General features: G+C 39.2%; 1 protein-coding gene across 2 annotated transcripts; it reads left to right on the top strand.

Annotated features, from left to right (window-relative positions):
* The first annotated feature begins 7,632 nt into the window (after positions 1-7,632).
* On the top strand, positions 7,633-20,470 carry C1QTNF3 (C1q and TNF related 3). Of its 2 annotated transcripts, none has more exons than XM_068175869.1 (6): positions 7,633-8,051; positions 13,039-13,150; positions 15,347-15,501; positions 18,133-18,262; positions 18,955-19,054; positions 20,165-20,470. In XM_068175869.1, exons 1-6 carry the CDS (start codon positions 7,764-7,766, stop codon positions 20,322-20,324), a joined length of 945 nt encoding a protein of 314 aa, XP_068031970.1. In that variant the 5' UTR covers positions 7,633-7,763; the 3' UTR covers positions 20,325-20,470. The 2 variants fall into 2 exon arrangements, with proteins under 2 accessions (XP_068031970.1, XP_068031971.1); XM_068175870.1 differs by having other exon boundaries at positions 7,639-7,847.
* Positions 20,471-22,011: the final 1,541 nt, after the last annotated feature.

Genomic DNA, 22,011 nt, shown 5'->3' with positions numbered 1-22,011 from the left:
TGATGCATCTTCCCCAAAGGCAGTGCACCATGGGCTGGAGACACTGCCTCACTGTGACGCCTTAGGATTTTAGCTTTCATATTTTCAAATCCTGAACTGCTTTAGGGTATAGTTCTAAAATTCCATAGCCTGTCAGTTACTGTTCTCCTCTTTTATTCAGACAAAGCAATTCCTCTTTAGGCCTGCAGCTCAAGGATACCCTACTGCCCCAGGGCCCAAAAAGTATAAACAAAAATGAATCTGGGGAGAGGCAAACTGGGGGTATATGACTTCATTATCTGAAGCTGTAATTGGAGGATTAATCCCTAATATGCAAATAGACCAAACTTATAATTGTCGGAAAAACTCATGACCATTATTCATCTTGGGTTTAGCCCCTCTTGGAGGCTTTTGACTGCCCAAGTTGTATCTATTGAAGGCCTTTAATAAATACCTACTTTTATTCTCTTAATCTTGTCTATCCTCTGTTTTAGGTAGCCACTCCAAGGCATCAACTATGCCTGTGAGCAGGAGAAGAATCTTCTCCAGGACTGAAGGGCACTCTTCTCATCACCTGACCAGTGCTGAAATGGTACCACTGCTCTCAGAGGCCCCCTTGGCTCTGTGCAGCACCCCTTCCTACCACCCCTGTGTCCTGAAGAGGCTGTCCTGATGGATCTGTCAGGTTAAAATACCACTCCCTCGATACACAGTCATAAATAGGTTGCTCAGGTCCTTAACTGGCAGCAAGGATGTGGCAGACTGCTCTTGTGTCTTCCATAAAGGGAAAACTCCAAGTAACACAGACACTTGAAGCAGCAGCAGAAGTAGCTGTGCCTATGGCACAGCTAGAGAACGGTCCAGCCAAACCATTTAGGTCTAGCTTGCTTTAATTTCCACCTCACTCATCACAAATCAGTCCAGGGGCTGTCATAAGGTCATGAACATTTGGTAACAAATGTCGCAGAAAAAATCTGGAGGAACTCCAGAAAGTCTTGCAAAAGCTGTCCCCTCAACCAGAGTCACTGCTGACAGTCTCAAGACCAAAGGCTGGATGTGGTTGGTAACAGGTCCAGAAATGATCTGTAAGTTTCTGGACCATTTTAGGAACTTCTATCCTTTCCTATGGATGAATAAAAAATTCCTCAAGTGTATAAGCCTATTGTATAAAAGTATAATATAAACCCCCCACCATGGTGATAGAATATCTTTTTCAAAATACCTTTCTTTTTCTTCACCCTATGAATATTTAGAACCCAAATTAGGAAGACAAGCTTAGCTTTTCCTTGTAGGAAACTCATTCTTCTCTGTTATAAATGGTGCTAGTTGGCTGAGCTTTAACCCAGCAAGGGCTGCCAGCCCTCTAAGACAGTTTTACTTGTCTTCAGTCCATGTGGCTCTTTCCCGGTTCTTATTACAGCATAAATTTAAAAAAATATTTTTAGTTCAAACAGGCAAGCAATGAATGAAAGTGAATGTGCCAGATGTCCTCTAAATTCTGTCCAGTCTACCCATTTTCTCCCTCTTCTAGGGTAAACAGATGGTTGTGGACGGGGTATTTATCACAAACCTTTTACAAGGAGAATAAACAAAGCAAAAAGCTAGGCCTTAGCAGTACATTGCAGCTGCTGTCTTTATACACCAGGTTGGCTTGTTGTGAAAAGTCCAACCTTTTTCCCAACCTTTTTAAGGCTGGCTCCTTAGCTCCCCTCAAGCTGGCCCATTTGGGGTACATATTGTTGGTAGGTGGTGATGGACATGCCTCCTCCTACCACAGTCTGATTTATTTTATCCCTTTCATGACCCAATCATGGTGACACAGGTTTTTATTATTTTGACTGCAGCCTGGACAAAGTGTGCTCACAAACAAGGGCTTGGACCTTTTGCCTAAAGATTTCAGCAGAGCTCACCAGAAAGTCGAAATCCAAATCCAGAGTGCTGCCACTTTCCTGACGGCCCCACCCCTAACCGATGGTGTCCCATGTCCCAATATCTTAATAAAACAAAGACTTGAATAATCAGATGTATAATAACACCAGTCAAGAACTATCCCAGTAACAAGATCTTACCATGTTAATGGATTATGGATCTGCCACAGTTCATTTTCATCCTGGGCCCAAGCAGGGGAGGGAAAGCTGGGAGAGTTTGACCATTAATATAAACTCTGTTTTTCAGTTGATAGTCTGTTTTCTTGAAGACAGATTGTCTTTTATAGGTCTTTGGAATCTGAGAAACTCTGTTAGAATATATTTGTGTGACATTGGGTCATGCAAGCTCTGGAATTCTTCTTACAGTCCCCAGACAAATATTTTACAGTTTATTCTGAATATGAGTGCACACTGAGAACCTTTTGTCTTTGTGCCTTTCATTTCTTTTGCAGGGCAAAAGAAATCTGCAGGCCTGAAACTGCTTCTCAGCTTCCCACCCAAAACCAGCACACTTCACCTGAACTCCCCACCCCTCCTGCATGTGCAGAATTTGAGTTGAGGGTGCAGTCAGAACAGGGGCTCTCACAAGACGTTCATTACTGCTTGTTGGGTCGTTAAAATAATGAGTAATTGTTTCTGTGGTATTTTAGCTGTGTACAGTTTTGGTCCTGGCCAGGGCAAAGGAATTGCAGAGAAGAGCATATTTCAAGCAATAAATTTAAACATTTTGAAACTTGAAGGGGAAAAAAAGGTGAATTAAGAGGAAGCCAAAGATTAGGGCTAGATCTTGTTTAATCCAAACTAGGATATCTATCCCTGACAAAAATGTTGACCACGGCAATTCTCTTGGCACGGTGTCTGTTCTCTCCCCACCCTGCTTTCTTGGAAGTCACTGTGCTCTGGCTCTTCAATTAGAGACGGATAACTGATGCATTGCATACTGGAAAAAGCTTATCACGCTCCATTATTTGTTCCACCACTGGAGCCCCACCACCACTGTGAAATCTATTTCTTCAAGTTTGAAAGGCACTTGGATAAACCACCTGGCCACCCCATCTGGGACCATCAACTGTCTGATCCAGGCAGTTTGTCACAGACTGGTGAAAATGGCATTGATGGCGTGTTTCTCTGGTACATATTTTGGAGCAAGGGTTTATGCAGATGAGCTAGCAGAGGCTGAGCTGTGTTTTGGAGGATTATCCGGACTGCAGCTCTCCTGTAGCTGGGAGCTCAGGTCTGAGTTTCTGTCATTTTAGAGGACCCTTCAGTTTAAATGTATGGACAGGGTGAGAAAAGTGTTTTTAGGCTGTAAAAATGCAGGGATGGGGTAGAAGTGGTAGTCCCAGGCTGCTGGAGTATATCACCTCAGGGTACTACCCTGGGAAATCCAAGAGGTAGTAGAGAATGGGTGAAGAGACAGGACCTCAGCCCCAGGTCTCATATTCTATTGGAAAGAAAATTCCAGTGTCAAGCAAGGCAAGAGAATTTCCTGACTGATGGAAAAGTCAGAGTTAGGGAGAATCCACACCTTTCTGGGAAGTCATCTGCACTAGGTAAGGGCAGAAGCCCTGTAATGGGTTTGCCCTACTCTCATTCTCCACAGCTAGTGGGATAGCTTCCTATAACCAGTTTGGGAAACACCAATAAAACACTTCTCTGCTGTACACCTCAGGGAGCTGGTGTGACTGCAAACCACACACAGCTTGGTCACCACAAACTGCACAAAGCACTCACTGCACCACTGCTGCCTGCAGAGCTCAGTGGCTGTGGGTTACAGGAGAACAAAATGTTTAACCATGGAGAAGGTGATGGATGGATGGTGACTGTAAGACCTTTTTGGGTAACAAACACCTGGAAAGCCCCATTAATCTGTCTTTCCCCTGGTGGCCCACTCTGGAGGCTCTCCTGGGGAGGTGGGTGGTGGGTTCTTCCTGAATCTCTGTTACTGATCAAAATTGACACAGAAAAAGGAGCAGATCACAGAAGCTTTCAGTGAAAATACTTCGTTGGTTCCTGTAGTTTTGGAATGGTCAGCACAGACATGGGAAAATATTTCAAAGGTGCCAGGCTGAGGTCTGAGGGCTCTGCCTGAGGCTGCTAGAGCACTGAGCCAATGGGCAGTGCAGTGCTGGGTGTTCTTCCTTGGCACCAGAGAGGGGACACTTCATCCTTGTGCAGCTGCAGGAGTGTTGGAAATTTCAGCCAGACCAAGGAGGTGGGCAGCCCTACGAGGGCAGGACGAGGAGTGTACCCAGGGAGCAAAGAGCCCAGAGAGCTACTGTGGCCTGGGAGTCTGGAGTTGGTCAGTGTGTCATGGTGCCACAAAGCAGGCTCACCCTCATTCCTTCAGCTGTAGCCTGTCTCTTTTACTGTCTCAGTGGAGATTTGCTTGTGAAACTGCAGGTGCAGATTATCTCTGTGTCTGGTATGGAGGAATTATCACTGCAAACAGGATTAGTTGTAAGTGAAGGAGCCACTAATGTTTCATTACAGATACAAGCCTCAGAATACTTTACAATTTTTTTTTTTTGTAATACTTCTGTTTTGTTGCCTCTTGAAACAGTAGGCTTCAATTTTACATACTAACCTCACGGATAACCCATTTACCTAATGTCATTATGAATAACATGGTTATAAGAGTCAGTCCCCTTTCTCATGGAGCAGTTTTTGGCCTACAGACAAGATGGGAAGCAGCTTTCCCTCAGTTTGCATTTTAGCTGATATCTCATTACCTGACATTAACAGCCCATGTGCTTCACCTCATCTTGGGCTGCTGATTAGGAGATAGAGGCACATCCTGCTGCCAGAGACCAGCAGGACAAATGCAGTGGCAGCAGTGTGCGAGTTCAGCTGGCAAAGGCTGGAAGGATGATGCTAAGTGTGCAAATGCACACCAACGAGTTAGGAAGGGGTCAGATTTTATTTTCTTGGTCAGCAAACCTGCAACACACATCAGCCTTGCACCTAAAAGCAAAACCAAACTTTTTAGGTCAGTCCTTTTTCATCTCCAGATCAGGAAGATCTGTTTATCTCAGCATGAAGCATTTTCAGTGTTTCATTCTAGCAGAAAGTTAATTTAAAGCTCTGCTATTTTGATGTCCTATTATTTTAGATTTGGGCTACATACTTGAATGAGTGTATTTGATCATTTGGAGATCAAGAATGAAGAATGAGAATCAATTCATCCATTGTTTTTTTTACTTCTGAGTCCAGAATTTCTGCCTTTAGACAATGATTCCGTGGGACAGCTATTCCTAGCTGAAGGCACAGAGCAGAATAATGGGCAGCAAATATTTCTGCAGATGGGATTGTGTTCAAAAGATTGAAAATAAAAGAGCTAAGTCTAAACTCTGCTATTAATTGGGACCAAAAAATGTGTGTAGCATCAAACCACAAAAGCAGTGATGGGCAGGGACCAGGTGGACTCTATTAGTGAGCAAGGAAGAGAAGGAATCTTTCTTCTTCCTAATAGCTGCCAAGAAACATGATTGTTTCAGCTTTCACATGAAATGATAGATGGTGGATTTGAAGCCCAAATCTCTTTGGTTTTCTTCCTTCTTTTGGGACATGGGTGCTGTGGATGTTCATTACTCACATTGGAAACATTTGCCACAGGAAGCTCCTGGAACAGATTTTGGAAAGCTATGAAAGCCCTAATGTCAGCCGAAAACATCAGTGCTGTCCCAGCACTTGCTGAATCAAATTATTAAGTGCCAAGATAAATTAATGTTTGTCATCTCCCATTTTACAAAATCCAGGGTTTTCGAACCCTCTTCCTACCAAGAAAGTCCTCCCTATTTGAAAAGTGAACCCCATTTTGGTGGCAGCAGCTTCTGCAGAATCTGCAACTGTGTTTTCTGAGTCTTGCTTCACTCTTGTGTAAATTCTCTTCCACCTCTGTTTCTGTGGTGAAATAACCAGAATATTTGCATTTTTTAAAAAATCAGGGGTTTCAGTAGTCATAAAGTCACTCATACGCTAATGAGCCTCTTCTTCAAGACAATTTAGCTAATTAATATTTATATACTGCAGCAAGGTTCAAGAGCTAATCTATGAAGTGTTATTTAATAATTCTGAATATCTGCCTTGGGAATTTGAGATTGAAATTCACTGCTATTGAATTAAGTTTCAATTAAAGGTTCCTGCCATTAAATCTTTAACATAGGAGCAATAAGCACAAGAAAAGCATGAAGCAAGAAGATGCAGTTCTGCCTGGCAAGCCTGTGAGCTGAGATAACCAGGAGCCACCTATGTTCCTGGCAGTGAAGAGTATCACTGAGACAATTCAGTCATGTTTATCTTTGGGGGCAAGCACAGAGCTCACAGGAGCTGAGGTTTCTGCTCCTATGCCATACTTGGCTGGTGGAGAATTAGAAAAAAGGAAGACCAGCCCTTGGCTGCCTCCAGTTGGCCAGAGCACTGTCCCAGACCCCTCATGTCTGGGGGGCTAACATTGTCTTTGGGGGGAGTGCTGCAGGCCCACATTCCTCTCTGTGTTCTGTTGAGTAGGAAATTACCATGGCAAGTGGCAGGGTACCAGCCAACACTGACACTCTTTGTGCTTGTGACACCAGCAAAAGGCCCCCAGCTGCATAGGGCTCACCCCTCTCACTCCTCTCCAGACAGTGCCCCTCCTATGGCATGCTTTGTCCTGCTGTCTCCCACAGAAGGAAGCAGATTATGGACAGAGAATCCTTTCTCATCATCATTCAAGCGCTTTCTTACCATCACTCAGCAGCCATTACATTGCAGGGCCGGGGATCATTCCTGGGACTAATGCCTTCTTCAGTAAAGTTGTTGCAGCCATGTACTGGTGAAGACAGGCTCACAGACCAAGGAGCTACTTGCTTTTTGGGAGGTTGGGTGTGCTTGTGGATGTGTGTACAGAACTGCATCCTGCAGTTATGGCTTTCCAGAGAATACTAGTGGGTGGTTCAAAAAGTAAAATAAGGATATTATTATTATACACATATAATTTGATTATTTTAGTCTGAAATAAGCCCCCAGTAAATTTATATTTACTTGGCAGTGAAAACATAAAACTTGGTTTGGCAATTACATTTAGGAAAACATTAGGAACTCAAGGGAGAAAATACTACTTGGCCAAGCATGTTGAATTAATGCTGAGAAATGGGGCTTTGTGAATGTGAATTCAACCCAGTTTTTTAAAGCTACTTACTCGGTCTCCTTCCACTGTTGGCCAACTGACAGAAATTCAATATTTTTCTTCTAGTGAATGAAAAGCATAGTCAGAAACAGCCATTGGGTCAGGTTCATATGCAAAAGCTCCTCTTGTGCTTTTGTTTCCTAATTGCTTTTGGAAGGGTTTTTCGGACTGGGCTGACGCAGATGTGTGTGTGAATTTCCTGGCAAATAAGAAAGGTGACTGTGTCCAAAAGACATTTAAGAGTGTGAATTCACAGCCTTTCCATGTCTAATCAAGGAGCGTAAACCATTAGCCACATGTTCCCCATTTCCATCACATTTTTTCACACTTAAACAAAAACATGCCAAAGGAAAGGTGCTACATTTTTTAATGCCCCCAAATAGGAACCACAGGAGTCCATTAAATGCTGTGGTCATTTCCAGCATACAAATCAATTTTCCTTGTGGTGGTGAAGTGGTGAATAATGCCTGGTTTGTTTAAAGGAGCATGACTGATTTTGGATGAAGGATCCTGTCACTTTGGCATTTTTAGTTTTATTTATTGCATGCAAGCGTATAAAACCTGGTACTGGTCTCAGTGCCAGGCTTACTAGTGGAAAAGCTGAAAGGACCACATAACGTCTGGTGCAGCAAAGAAGTTCTCCTTCTGCAAGGCATTTGCTGGACTCCTGAAAAATTATTTTGATTAACATGGCAGAGAAGGATTTCATCAGTTGGCATCTACTGGCTTTATTTTTTCTTCCATTTTGCCTGTGTCAAGATGAATACATGGAGGTGAGCAGAAGATCTTATAAACCAGTGGCCAAAATATTGCAAAGTCACCACCAGACTGGTCACAAAGGTTCCAGAAGCAGGGAAATATTGAAACAGCGGAATCAACTTATAGAGTGGACTGTTGATAATAGCACATCTACAGACCATAAATTCCTGAGACCAGAGGTAGATGATGTAGAACTGACTACCTCAGATAGAGTCCAGGTACTCTGAATTAATCTTCTAAAGATATCTTTAAAGTTAATGAGATTTTTTTTTTTGCTAACATTACTAGTGATATATTTATGAAATAATTTTTATTAAAGCTGTGTATTGATTGGTCTGTAACCTGCTGGGCTGCTTTATAGGATCTTTTAATGAGCTGGTAGAACCACCAGTGGTTGGGGACACTGGTTTCAACACAGACAGCAGTGGTTTGTTCTGTTAAAACTGTGAACTTGTGAAATCATATATGCTGAAATACAGTCTCTTAATTATTTCAAGGTATTACTTATTTAATATACCAAAGTTTTAGATATTTCTAACTCATTGGGATGTGAAGGAAAAATACAGCATTTCTAGAGGTATTTGGAGAGATTCAATTAGCAGAGAATAATTTTACTTTAAAATGACATATATAAAGTACATTTCTTGTGCTTGAGAGAAAAATAATGAAATTCTGAATGCTCAAAAATTTTATTCTAAGGAGTAGCTTGAAAAAAAGAGATAGCAATGCAATGAGTAGATTTAATAATATAAATCAACTGAGAGTTTAAGAAGAAAAAAGACTTAAAATGAAATTCTAAATCATCTGCAGTATCTGCATTTTAAACTGAGAATCTTTTTATGCCTTTTGTGGCACTTTACATACTACAGTCATTAGTTTATAACACAGGGAAAATGGCATAACTTGATTATACACAAAATATTGCAGTCCAAATGTGAAAGAAAAAAATCTGAAGGGCAAAAGATGAAGGTTTTTTTAGCACTAGGCAAAACAAAATTCCACTCAAATGAAAAGGGTTTTTTTATTGATGTGTTTTATTAACAGCAAGAACATGAGTGGTTTTTCCTACAGCTCATACAAATATTTGAGTCCTGTATAGTTCACCTTTTACCCTATGGGGTTTTAAAATTTCTTCAGATCAAAATAAGATATTTTGAATTGCCAACAGTAATGACATGCAGATAATAATAACCTAGGTTATGATAAGCAGAGAAGAGGTCTGATTTTAATCTTATGCTGGGCTTGAAGAACTGAAACACATCCAAGTATGGGAAAAGGTTTAATACACCACCATATTCCCTATATTAAAACTTCACAGTGCTTTCCATTTTGTATTTCTTGGGCAGGACTTAAATGTTCATCTAGTGCACTCAGCAAAACAGATATTTAACTGTAGGCATGTTAAACTGTGCTTGCAGAATATAAGCAGTGTAAAACATAAGGTGTACAGTCCAAAGAGCCAGCCAATGTGTGCAGATCTCTTTACATGAGGGAGAATTCTGCAGCTGTGTGCTGCAGACCATGCACAAAAGATTCCCCTTTAACACTACACAATTTCAGATAATGCAGGATTTAATGCAAAACCACAACTTTTTAGGGCTCAAACTCTCCCCCACAGAAAGTGTGTTTAGGCTGCATGTGTGTCTTGTCAGAGAGTTTAATGCAACTTGTCTGGAGCTGCCTGCTGGGGAACTGGTTGTGACAATAAAAACAAGCCCAGTGAGTCCGAGTACAGCTGATGGCAGTCATTTACCTGCCAGTCCATCTCCAAGAAGCAATCTTTTCTGGGGAAATAATGCAATTTTTGGCTTACTGAAATGAAATGGAGCACTAGCAGATGCATGATAGAGATAATCAATCACACAGTGGCTTACGCAATATGAATTTTCCACTTCCAGACTCCAGGAATTTCTAGGCTGAGGAAGAACAAAGGTGGCACTGACATGTTTTAATTCATGTCAAAACTCTCTCTTTCCCTTGAGTTATATGGAAACAATTCAATTCCTATTTCCAGCTTTCTTGGTTGTTTTAGATGGAATAGCTCTACCCAGCTAAAAAGAATTTAGGCTGGGGAATTTCAGCCTCTAGCTGAAGTGTTTCAAAGGTCCCATTCCCTGTTGTGGAAAAGAGATGATAGCATTTGTTGTTACTAATTTCTTGGCTGCACTGGGTGCAAGGCCATCTTTCACAGTGCTGTTAACTCATGTAAAATATAATGTGCATTTCTCAAGAACAAGAACTCTCCGTGACTAAGGAGAGTCATGACAGACCATTTTTCCATTTCAGCTTGTTCTTTGAAAATCTTTAAATATCACTAGCCAAGCAGTGTTTTACCTTGAATTTTGGCAACTTTTGTTTGTTTCTTTGCTTGGAGATGGGACATGGAGGCCTAAGTGCCCACAGAGACAGATATTTTGCACTCAGAACAGAAGCCAAGAATGATGGAAGTATATTAATTGTCCTCTGCATTGTCTTAGACAATAAAACAGAAATTCATAAAATTAATCAGGAAGTCAAAAAGGACTGGGTATCCAATTATGACTTGTTCACAGCTTGAAATTAAGGGAATTTCATAGACCATCTGTTGCCTAGATCATTCTCCTATATACTAAATCATGGGAAATTCAGCAGATAGCCTCAGAAATAGTTCCAGTTTTCTATCTGTGTTAGGATATCAATATGGCAGATGCATTTCACAAGCCCTAAATCATATTCATGTTCTGGCAGCAAAGCCAAAGATTCACTGACAAAATTTATGCACAAATGGCTGCAAAGAATGCCTTTGGCAAGTAGATTGCAACTAATCTCTATGTCATATTTGAGTGTAATTTTACTTTAGGAACATGTTTTTCCTTTAAATGTACTCTTCATGAAGTTCTCTGCTTTTAAAGATTTGAAGAAAATCCTAAATATTCCTCATCCTTGGCAGCTGACCATAAATAATTTTTTTTCTCCTAGTGAAAGAGTAAAGGTAATAAATTAATTACTTTATGACTTGCATAAACAGCTATTTTTAAATCACTGGAACTGTTGCATACAAGGCTGGCAGGACTTGCCTTATTTCACACCTAAGAACCTGATGAGCTTTTTTTTTGAGGTAATGCCAAATAGCACTTCATTATGACCACTGCTTGTATCTATTTTATTTAAAAATAGCTGTTTCTCTAATAAAGTTGTTCAAGATTTCAGTACATTGTCTGAAAAAGCCAAATTCCATCTGCACAGAGAGACTCTCACATGCAGTCCACTTTGCTGGATTCGTGTCTTCACTCAATTACAATCCACCATACTAAGTCTTTGGATTTTTTTAGGTTGATATGACTTATTTGCCATTGGCAGGTCTGTATTTAGTTCACCTTCAATTTTAACATGAATATGAAGTACTATCTAAAAAAAGCCAGAGATTTTAATCTCAGTGCAAAAATCAACATTATTCTTTTAGAGGGTACAACATGCTTGCACAATTCCAGTCCTCTCGTACTTGCCTCCCTTTCAAGGACTGAAAAGGGGCTGAAAGCAGAGCAACTTCTTCTCTCATACCAGGAATATTATAAAAAGTGCATTGGGTGATTGTCAGTCACGTCCTGCCTAACAACTGGAGGAGACAAAACAACCATAATAATACAAACAGGTTCTCCAGGAAGAGACAGTTCAAGAGGCAGAACCTATTTTTCTCATTAAGTATAGACCTTGTCCAGAATTAATCTAAAAAGCATAGCCTTGACCAAACCCCATAAATATGAAGCCCTTCTGCCCATTGGCAAGTCTTAACTTTCCATAACTCTTGGAATATGAAGGATATTTGTTTAGCTGTCAAGTTGGCCTTTATTTCCATGGTAACTCCACCATCACTGGCTCTAGCTGGACAGGGCATGTGTCTGTCTCATTGGAGGAGCTGCAGTATTTTGGTGGTGTCATGAAATGAATTTTCTATATCTGTAAGTTCCTAAGCCTCCTGAAATCAATGAATTCTGGGGGTGTGCTTGGTATTGTCCAAAACACAGGAAGAAAGCTTCAGATGACATCACTAATGACACTGAGGGTAGGAATACAGCACATCTGTGTGCTCATTTGACAGCTCTCATCCTGCCAGAGGCTCATTTTCTGCCACTAAACCAATAAATCTGCATTGGACGTGTAATTTGACAATGATAAAGATTAGAGAAACGAAAGGGTAGGAAGGCAATAGTAGAATGATTAAAGAAAAGTAACAGTTGGATTGGTGTAACTATCCCTCTCCAGATTTAAAGAACTGCAGGTTTGCATCTCAGGTTATTAGGAAAGTATTGTAGGGAAAAGAAACAGAGGGAACAAACGAGGAGGTAGAGAAATAAACATTGAGCCTTGGCCTTATCTGATGTACTGGAAAATCTATGATAACTAAGTTATGAAATTCAGTCAGAATTGAATGAGTCTCCATTAGTATAAACACAATAATATGGAAAAGAAAACCACTTAAACAAAACCATTATTAAACTGATTACTATAGTAAGTTGAGCTGTACATAATAAACTCATTATTTATGCTGCTGTATTAGTCAGCTATAGGTTTCCATAGTTACACATTCACCACTACAAATGATCAAAAGCCCCTAACACCTTGTGTTATGGTAAGTTCAAATTTGTGTCTTGTGCCTTGGCACTTTTTTAGGGTCTCCCAACTTTTGTAGCCTGTAAATACACAGGTCTGGGATCATGAAGAGGAATATGCTGCACAGATATTTTTTTTTAGTATCTTCTTTGGGTGGTCCAACACAGTTTTATATATGTTTAATTGAGGACAGTTCACTGCTGAAGGTCAAATCAAGTCCCTTGCGTCCTACCACTTGTACATAGTCATGTTTGTCATCACTCAGAGGTCAGTTGAAATGTGGGATCAGGATGTGAATCTAATTGAAATATTAATCTGAATTTCATTAGTTGGTATGAATTTATTTTCAAAACCTTCATTATTTAACAGGACAAGTTGGCGTTTTTTTAATATTTGTTATAGATTTTTGAATGCTTTGAGAGCTATTCCTTTAAATCTTCCAAAAATAACACCTTCAGGGATAACCTATGTGAGAATTTCATGCCAGATAAGAGCTGTTTTGAAAACTTACCAAGTATATAAACAGAAATATATAATGAAGACCCTGTAACCAACATGCATAAGACTGATGTCCTCCATGAATGAGCTACTTAAAGCTTATTTTTGTGCACTTAGCCCCCACAGCCTGGACCGCAGAATCCAGACTGCAGTTCCTGCTGCCGAGGTGACTTTGGAGTTCGACTCTACCAAGGGCCCCCAGGACCTCCTGGGCCCCCTGGGATGCCAGGTAAAGATGAAGTTTTATTCACGTTTATCATCAGTCTAATTGCAGGCCATAAATTGCAGTTTATTCTATGAAATATCAGAGAGTGATCCAAACATCAGCACTTGGGGACAGATTCAGGAACAAGTTTTTCTGTAATTTCAGAGTAGATATTTTCAGTTATATTCTAGGGTATTTTCAATTGAAAACCTATTTGTTAATAAAAATTCAGCTTTCACAAATTCATACTGAAAGTAATCTTATTACATCGCTAGGAAAAACTGGTCTCTCTTGAAACAGCATGAAGTTCCCAATAAACTTGGAAGAACTTGTTCCCTGGAGCTGATTATTGTGATCACCTTTGTATATCCAGCTGTGTTACTGTGTACTGTATTCAAGGGCTTTTCTTCATCTAGCATACTGCTAGCCAACATTTTACAGAAACAATATGCTTCTGTTCTCTCACAGAAATTCCTTCATTTTCTTCTTTCATCTTGTCTTTTATAATAAAAAATCCTCATTTTTTAACATAAAAAATGTCCACAGAAGAACAGCATATACAAGAAAAGTATACTTTGATCTGAAAATTGACATGGAAATAAAAGAGCCTAGAGAAGGGACAATGTTGCTTGCATGCTGATGTCAGTTTGTTACATCAGTTACCTGCAGGGATTTGGAAATCACCATTCCTAAAAGCAGAGGTACACCATAAATAAGCATGTCACTGAAAAAGAGACTTGTCTTCTTCAAAAACTTACATCTTCTGTAATCACAATAAAAATGCATTTCAGTGATCCATTACTTACTAATAAATTGTTGGATTCTTAGAAGCAGGATACAATTTTATATTAGAACCACATTTTCAAGGCTGCAATGGACATACTGGGGCATGGCCTAGTCCCAGCTTTGCCCTTCCCTCCTGTCTCAGTCCCACTTTCTGTCACTGCAGGATACCATAAACATACATCTGGCAGCAGCCTCCTGCACCCTGGGATTTCTGTCTCCTTCATTTGCTGGATTTCATGTTATTGTGCTTGTGTAAGAGGAGCAGCAGCAGTTGCTTTTCCCCTTGATTGAATCAGATGTTGCTTGCAGACTTCTGTTCTGAACTGCTAGAGCAGTTCTGGCTTCACATAAAGGATCATTCTTGTTATTTTTAAGAGCTGCAGATTCCTCTATCCAAACAAAAATGTGCATAATTTCTTCATTTGGTTTCCTTGTTTGAAGGGGTTTTTTTTCTTAATAGGAAAACTCTGAAGGATCACATCATCATCAGATTTGATCTCAAACAACACCATTCTTCTTGTAAATTTGTAACCAGAGAGAATAATCAAAGAACAAGCAGATTGGCAAAGAGCCTAATTTCAATTCAGGTTGAATTAAAACAATGATGACATTAATTAATCCCCTGAGCTGAAAGATCAGGCTTTTGCTGCAGGAGGCATAATAATTGCTCAGTGATTCTAGCCACCTTTAAAATACTGTCAGCTGCATAGACATTTGCGTAGTAATTTAGTCAGTCAACACCAGGAAGTAAGTAATACAGGAGATGCATGAGTATGTTTTGCAAAGAGTCTTTTTACTTATTTACTCATAGTAAGTCATCTCAAAAAATCTTAATTATAAAAATTTTGTCTCTCTTTAAAATAGGACTATGCAATCAAATTATCCATAGCCAGCACCCTGTGAATACAGTCCTATTTTTAGCACAGATTTTAACTACTTTAATGCTAAAGCCTTTCATCATTTGTGTGGATGTGTTTTAAAGATAGCAAAATCTTATTCAAAATAATCTTATCCCATCATGATTGACTTAATTTACTAGGAAATTGGTGTTTATACTGAAGAAAAAGCAAAACTGCTTCTGCAGGCTACCTAGTATGTGTCAATAGAAAGTGGCTTTTGCTTTCCTTGAGCCTTCTGTCTGCTGAGGTCTTCCTGCACATCTCCCCAACAAAGCAATGACTTGAGACACCACCAGTTTATACAGCAACATGAGAGTTAACTCCCAAAATCTATGTCCTTCTGGAAATCTGCTCACCAAAACCTCTACCATCAACCTGACCATACAGCAGTTTCTTATCCCTTACATCTCAGCCTGGGGTTTATGGCACTGAAGAGCACCTGTGTTGCAAGCTGGTGGAAGAGGATCCTGTCACACTTAGCTGTTAAAATATGATAAATTATTTAAATAAAACAGAAAGCTTTGTTTCCCTTCAGGAAATCATGGAAACAATGGAAATAATGGAGCAACTGGCCAGGAAGGAGCCAAAGGTGAGAAAGGAGACAAAGGAGATATTGGACCAAGAGGAGAGCGTGGCCATCATGGACCCAAAGGCGAGAAGGGTTACCCTGGGATTCCCCCAGAGCTACAGGTAGGTACAATATCTCTGGCTGATATTGGCTGCAGCAAATCTCAGATTATGGTTTTCTTCACTGAAAAAACAGCACCTTATTACTGTAAGATCCTTAAGCAGCAAACCCCCTTGTAAATTAATACTGTAACAGGCATATACAGCCCTTGTCCTTACTGAAAAAAGTGCTCTGCCAGATCTTTCTGGAGACGTAAAGCTTTAGTCAGAATCCAGCTGAAAAATAGGCAGGAAGAAACATATATGCTTTCCTTTGAGGGCTAAAAGCCAGAATCTGGGTTATTAAAGGAGAATAGCAGGGACTATCATTTTCCTACCAAGCTGTATCACATAAACAATTGCACTTCCCACAGCATATGGAAAGAGTAAAGGAGTCATGTTTCTCAGGGCTTTATGAGATTCTCAGAAGCACATGTATTCAGCTCCTCAAAATATAGGCTCAAAATTTTTGAGTGCAGTAAGAGTCCTCTAGTTTCAAAAAATACCCCTTAGTAGTTATCTGTATATTTATAAGTCTAGATACTTTAAATATGTTTGGGACCATGTAGGTTCTGCCTATGAATGAGTAACTCAAATGCCAGGTGAGCATTTAAATATGGGTTCAAGCCTGAGCTGTTGAACTGAACTCTTATATTGGCACAATCTCACAGCTTTTGCATTAAAGCTTCTTCAAATCCCAGGAATCTGGCAGATGGCAGAGAGTTTGTGATGTATATATAAATATATATATATGTATATATATAATATATATATCTATACACACACATACACACAGATACATATATATGCATATACACACAATATATGTATGTATAAGTATACATAATATATACTGAGAATATACTCAGAATATATAAAATATATACTCAGAATATATATAATATATACCCAGCTGAATATCTTATAAACAAACCTTTAATTACATTCAACATTTGTCCTTCTACAATTTTAAAATGAACTACCACTGTTTTTTTTTCTTACAAAAAGACAATAGTAGTATTGTAATTAAACTGAGTGATGAAAGAGGATGGACAACGAAAGCTTATATTGTAATACCTATTTCCAATACTTAAAATTCCATCACTTCTTTTATCAGATGTGTTTAAAAATGTTTACAGTATTTCTTATCACCATACTTAAGAATTTTAATGTCAGTGGTGGTATAGGAGAAAACACTTGTGAACACAATACTGTTTTATGTACAGGATTATTTTGAAAAACTTTGTGTATCCATGTTGACCTGCTACTTCACAGTGAGACCTAGGGAGAAAAAACATATTTTTCTGCTGTTCTGTTCAGCCCACAAAAAGTAGCTCAGGGTCAAAGAGACTGTGAAATGGAATCTAGACAAAAAGCAATAAATTCCATCAATCTGCCACTGCAGCTGCTTTCCTTTAACACATGATGAACTTTGATGTGATCCTGGCTGAGAAGCAAGATATTAACAATTTGCCATAATAGAAAATGCATCCATGCAGGGGTAAAGGAAAATCAGCCCAAGCTTTCAGCTCACATCTGGAGCTCCTTAAATTTCTGAACAGATGGCTAACGATTTCCGTGGTTGGATCCAGACTTCCATTTGATTGTCTGTTTTGGTTTTGTTCTGGTTTGGATCTGAAATCAAAAGGAGTTTGGGCTGGGTTTTTTTATTTTTTAAATACCAGCATAGCTGGAATCTCACAAAAAATGTAATTTTTGTGATTGGCAGTAACAGATGCAATTGAACACTTGTCATTTAAGAAGTTGAGATAGGAATAAAAAGCCAAGTCTCTATGTAACCTTTTGGCAACACAGTGCAGCAATTCTGATGCTACCCCATTTACTCACATAATGTGGGGTGGGGCGGGATGATAGACTTACAGAAAAGGTCACTTCCTTCCCTAACCAAGCCAGCTGGCAGGGTCATTCCTTGGTATCTTGCTGAGGGTAATTTAAATTGTCTGATGTGGGGGTTTTTGCACTGCTTCCTATGAAACATTTCTATGGCAAGAAGTGAAACATGAAGTTGAAGTACAGTTTTAATTTTCTTATTTTCCCCTCTTGGTCTCCACCACCCTCTGTTTTCAAGACCCAGGGCAACTGACAAGATAGAAAAAGCATTGAATATTGAGTCCCAGCTGCTGTACTCCCAGAGAACCTCTAATAAAAGTGCTTCATGTATCTCTAAGCAAGAAACACTAATCTTTATGAATTTTACTGAGCATTGTTTGTTTTCACACATACAGTTAAAAGCAATATCCAGTTTAAACATATTGGGGAATACCTAAAACTATATAAAACCCTTTTGTCAGAAACACCATCCATTTCAATACTATATTGCTGTTGCATCATTCTAGCAAGACTTAAAAGTAAATAAAATCTGAAATTAAGGTTCTGAACTGCAAACACTTGACCATATGCTTACTTTACAGTCATGAATAGTCCAATTGAATATAAGAACCCTAGACTTCTTCCAGTTTCATTCAATGGGAGTTTTGTTAACTGGAGTTTATTGGCCTTGGAGCAAGCCCTAGAAGAACATCTCTGTCAGGAACATAAGCAGACTGCAAATACAGAAAAAAAAATCTGTACCTGATTGCTGTACACAAGTGTTTATCGTGAATGACTGTCTGAACAAGAACTGGATTTTTGCAGGTTGCGTTTATGGCTTCAATGGCTACTCACTTCAGCAACCAGAACAGTGGGATCATCTTCAGTAGCGTTGAAACCAATGTTGGGAATTTTTTTGATGTCATGACCGGGAGATTTGGTGCTCCAGTGAATGGTGAGCATTTGCAAAACAAAATAATATAATTATTGGAGCTGTAGGAAGATGTGTGGTCAAAAAGGAGGAGGCACTATTTAACTGCCTTTGCACTTGTTCTGCATTGCTCTTGCTACCTACTTTCCAGAAAAATGAATTGAAAACTGAGCAAGCCAAGAGAGGTCTTGCCAGCCAGTGAGACTAAATCTGACACAAAGGCAGGAGGAAGAGGCATGGCCAGGGCTGGGTAGGGAACAGGACTTGCTTTGCTGTGGCTCTTTAGCCCTTCAGCCACTGTGATGACAGAACCACAGTCTTGAAGTTGTAGCAAGCAGCAGCAGCTTCACAGTTGCCTCCTCCACCTCCTGCCTCCTGTCAATCTCTTCATCCTCATCCTCCCCCATGCCAATTCAGCTGTGAGCTGACTTGCAACAGATGCGTGGCTGGAAATGAGTTCTTCATGGGTTATTTCTCAGCTGCATCAATCCCCTCTCTTATGCAGCTGTGATGCAGGAAAAACAACACCTGCCATACGCAGAATTAAAATTAATCAGATTTTTGAACACTATAAGCAGAAGAAAAATATCTGCTGACAACTGGAAGGCAGTTTTGTCCACAGCTGTTATGTTTTCTAAGCAAGAAGCACAAATCTGCAGCATGATTACTTCTTTCTTTCTGTGAAGCAAACAAGTTGTATTTTATAACCTTTTCAGGCGTGTATTTCTTTACTTTCAATATGATGAAACATGAAGATGTGGAGGAAGTGTACGTGTACTTGATGCATAATGGTAATACAGTGTTCAGCTTATATAGGTAAGTAAAGGGCCAGGCCATTTTAATGCAAAAGACATTTATATGGATGTGATAGCTTGATCACCTTTCAAGAAACATAAAATTGTTCATTTATTGGAGGAAATTCTCTAGATTAAAATAATCAACAAGAAAACCTATTTTATTTTGCCATTCTCAGCTTGCATGTTTGGACCATACACACCACAGATGCTGTAGCTAAAATTTACCTTTGATCACCATTTTCTCAAACTCGGGGGAAAGGAGTTAGCATTACAAGTCAGGGTTGGAGTTCAGTGGTATCATGCTGTCATTCTGCTAAAATATATCTTCATCCTCATTTTCCTTGTCAAAGAAAGGAAATAATGAAGTGTTCAGTTACTAGTTACAGTCTTGTTAACATGAGGACAGTAAAGTTGGGAAGTGTTTAAGATGCAGTAGTAAGAATGAGTAAGAAGCAAAGGTCTTCCATTTACCAGCCTTTTTATCATTAGTACAACACCACAGGCTGCTTCATCCCCAGTAGATCTTTTCTGCAAAAGAAAAAGTGCTTAATTTCTATTCCCTCTGAAGCACTGATGTCAGAAAAGGCAAGAGGTAGAAGAAAGGGGACTAACACTCAGGAAAAGCCAGGAGGTTAGCCCACATCAAATGTACGTACCCATGTTCCAATGAAAGGCTTAGTATGGAGAGAGCTGCCTCACTGCCTCTCCACAGTATGGAGAGTGTCTGCTCACTGCCTGTGCTGGGACCACAGGGGCTCAGCTCTTAAAATCAGTTGGAATTAATTCAAGGGGAAAAAAGCATCACGGGAAATCTGTAGTGTTGTGATCAATGAGCAGCATTTCATTTTAAACAAGAAATTTTTTCCTGTGTCCTGGAAAAAAATAAGTTACAATTCCAGAACTTCAGAAAGGAATGAAATAATGCATTTAGGTAAGGTGCAAAATTTGACTAGAAGATCAAACGTAAAAAGTTGCCAAAATTTCCTTATAAAGCTGAATAAATGTTGGCAAGTCTTTAAGAAAGTTTTGCTCAGGATAACAACATACTTCTTGGATTTTTTTTGTAAAGTTGTTTGTTTGGTCATTGTTGAGAAACAAAAAGCTGACTTTTTAAAATATTCATCCTTAGCTATGAATCTAAAGGGAAAGCAGATACTTCAGGAAACAGTGCCGTCCTAAAACTTGCCAAAGGAGATGAAGTTTGGCTGCGAATGGGAAATGGAGCCCTCCATGGGGACCATCAACGCTTCTCCACCTTTGCTGGGTTCCTACTTTTTGAAACCAAGTGAAAAAAAAAAGGAAACAACCCAATAGATGTTTCTGTGAAAAACCATCTTTTTTAGAACTGGTATATTTCACTGGACTGTGAAATAACTTTACAACATTGGAGGATCAAGAAGCCTTGTTTTGATGCAATGTACTGCTATCTGTGTATCAGAGATGAGCTGAATACATTGGGTAGCTGACACAGATTCACAGAGTATGTATTGTCATATGGGTTGTACCTATTTAATCATTAAATGTTGCTATTGCTCTCTTCCCCAAAAGTGAATGAAAAACAAAGGAAAATGAGTTAAAGAATTTAAAGAGCGGTTTACATAAAGTCAATTTCATCTCTAAATATACTTTAGTTAAATATATGTCAGGAATTGAAGAACTGATTCAAAATTTTTGGATCATTAATTCAATTCTTCTTACATGTGCATTTAAATTTGCATCATGGAAACAGGCCTGAATGTATTGTAAGCAGGCTCAGGTGAGACCAGATCTAAGGGAAGAAGTTTGTACTGGATTGGAATCAGCTCAAATCAAAGAAAAAAAAATGTGAAAATATAGATGTCAAGGATTCAGGTTTATTGCATTCCCATCTCAAACCTCTGAAGATGTATCTGGTGTCATTTTTCACAGATTTTTAGCACATATTTATGCTTAGTCTCTCTCTTAGAAGAAGAATGTCAGTAGTTCTTGCCTTAGTAGCAGCTTGAAGCTAAGGTAATTTAGTTTGCAGTGTGAAGGGGATCAGGCAGGGGAACTGTAATGTTTCCCCTAGCCTTAGAATTTTTAAAACCTGATGTAAGCCAATGCAGAGTGTCAAAGCAAAGGTATATACGCTAGAGAAATCAGGATACGCCAACAGCACAGAGATAAACAAACTTTGTGGTGTTTGGAGCTCCTCTAGAAGGATGTACCTTATAATATTTCATATTTACTTAACAGTGAAGTTGTTGAAACAGTTTTCATAGCAGCCTTCCAAGTATCAATATTTCAAGAAAAGCCATTGCAAAGCAGCAGCTAAGCCAGTTCAGTATTTAAACTGGTAAAAGCAAATGCTAGCTGGCTTAGTAGTTCTGGTCCCAATACACTGGGCCACTCTTCAGCATTCATGTCACTGGCTTTTTAAAATTTGGGTACCTGAAATTCTGTCTTGCTATTTTCATTTGAATAAGCACCAAAATCAATACTGAAGTTTGAATGTATCTTGTTCTGGCTCTCCACACAAAAGGTAATGAAATATAAATTCCTTTTTACAGACATTACATTTTAATCAGATATTACCTGCCATTAATGTATATCAAGATGAGGAAAATATTTATTTGAAATTTTTTTATACTGGATACAGGTATCAGTAGCACAACAATAGAGCAAATGAGTTGAAATCTACCCTATGAATCTGTGTGTCCTTGTACACGTTCCTAGCGTATCTAACCACATCTTATGAAGAAAAATGCATGTTGATACTTGATGATTATGACTTGTGATTTTTTAGTTTTATGCATCAACCACTGAAAATATTAGCTTTAATGAACTTTTTTCTTATGTGTTTTAATAATTTCTTTATCAGCTTGGGTCAGGTCTGTGCCACATGGATTTTCAAACCCGGAGACCATGTTATTTTGTTACGCTTACTTTGTAAAACATACATTTATCCAATAAAGATTAATTGTTACAAAGCTATACTGGTTTGCTGATATCTGT

Source organism: Anomalospiza imberbis, chromosome Z, assembly GCF_031753505.1.
Source record: "Anomalospiza imberbis isolate Cuckoo-Finch-1a 21T00152 chromosome Z, ASM3175350v1, whole genome shotgun sequence".
Lineage (NCBI taxonomy): Eukaryota > Metazoa > Chordata > Aves > Passeriformes > Viduidae > Anomalospiza > Anomalospiza imberbis.
The sequence above is the reverse complement of the archived record's forward strand: the minus strand, read 5'-3'. Positions and strand labels throughout refer to the sequence as shown.

Bases quoted from the DNA above. Each gene is read 5' to 3' on its own strand.
- C1QTNF3 (XM_068175869.1), top strand. From the start codon at position 7,764: ATGGCAGAGAAGGATTTCATCAGTTGGCATCTACTGGCTTTATTTTTT. The intron at 8,052-13,038 runs GTACTCTGAATT...TTGTGCACTTAG, and splicing joins CTACCTCAGATAGAGTCCAG to CCCCCACAGCCTGGACCGCA. The intron at 18,263-18,954 runs GTGAGCATTTGC...TAACCTTTTCAG, and splicing joins ATTTGGTGCTCCAGTGAATG to GCGTGTATTTCTTTACTTTC.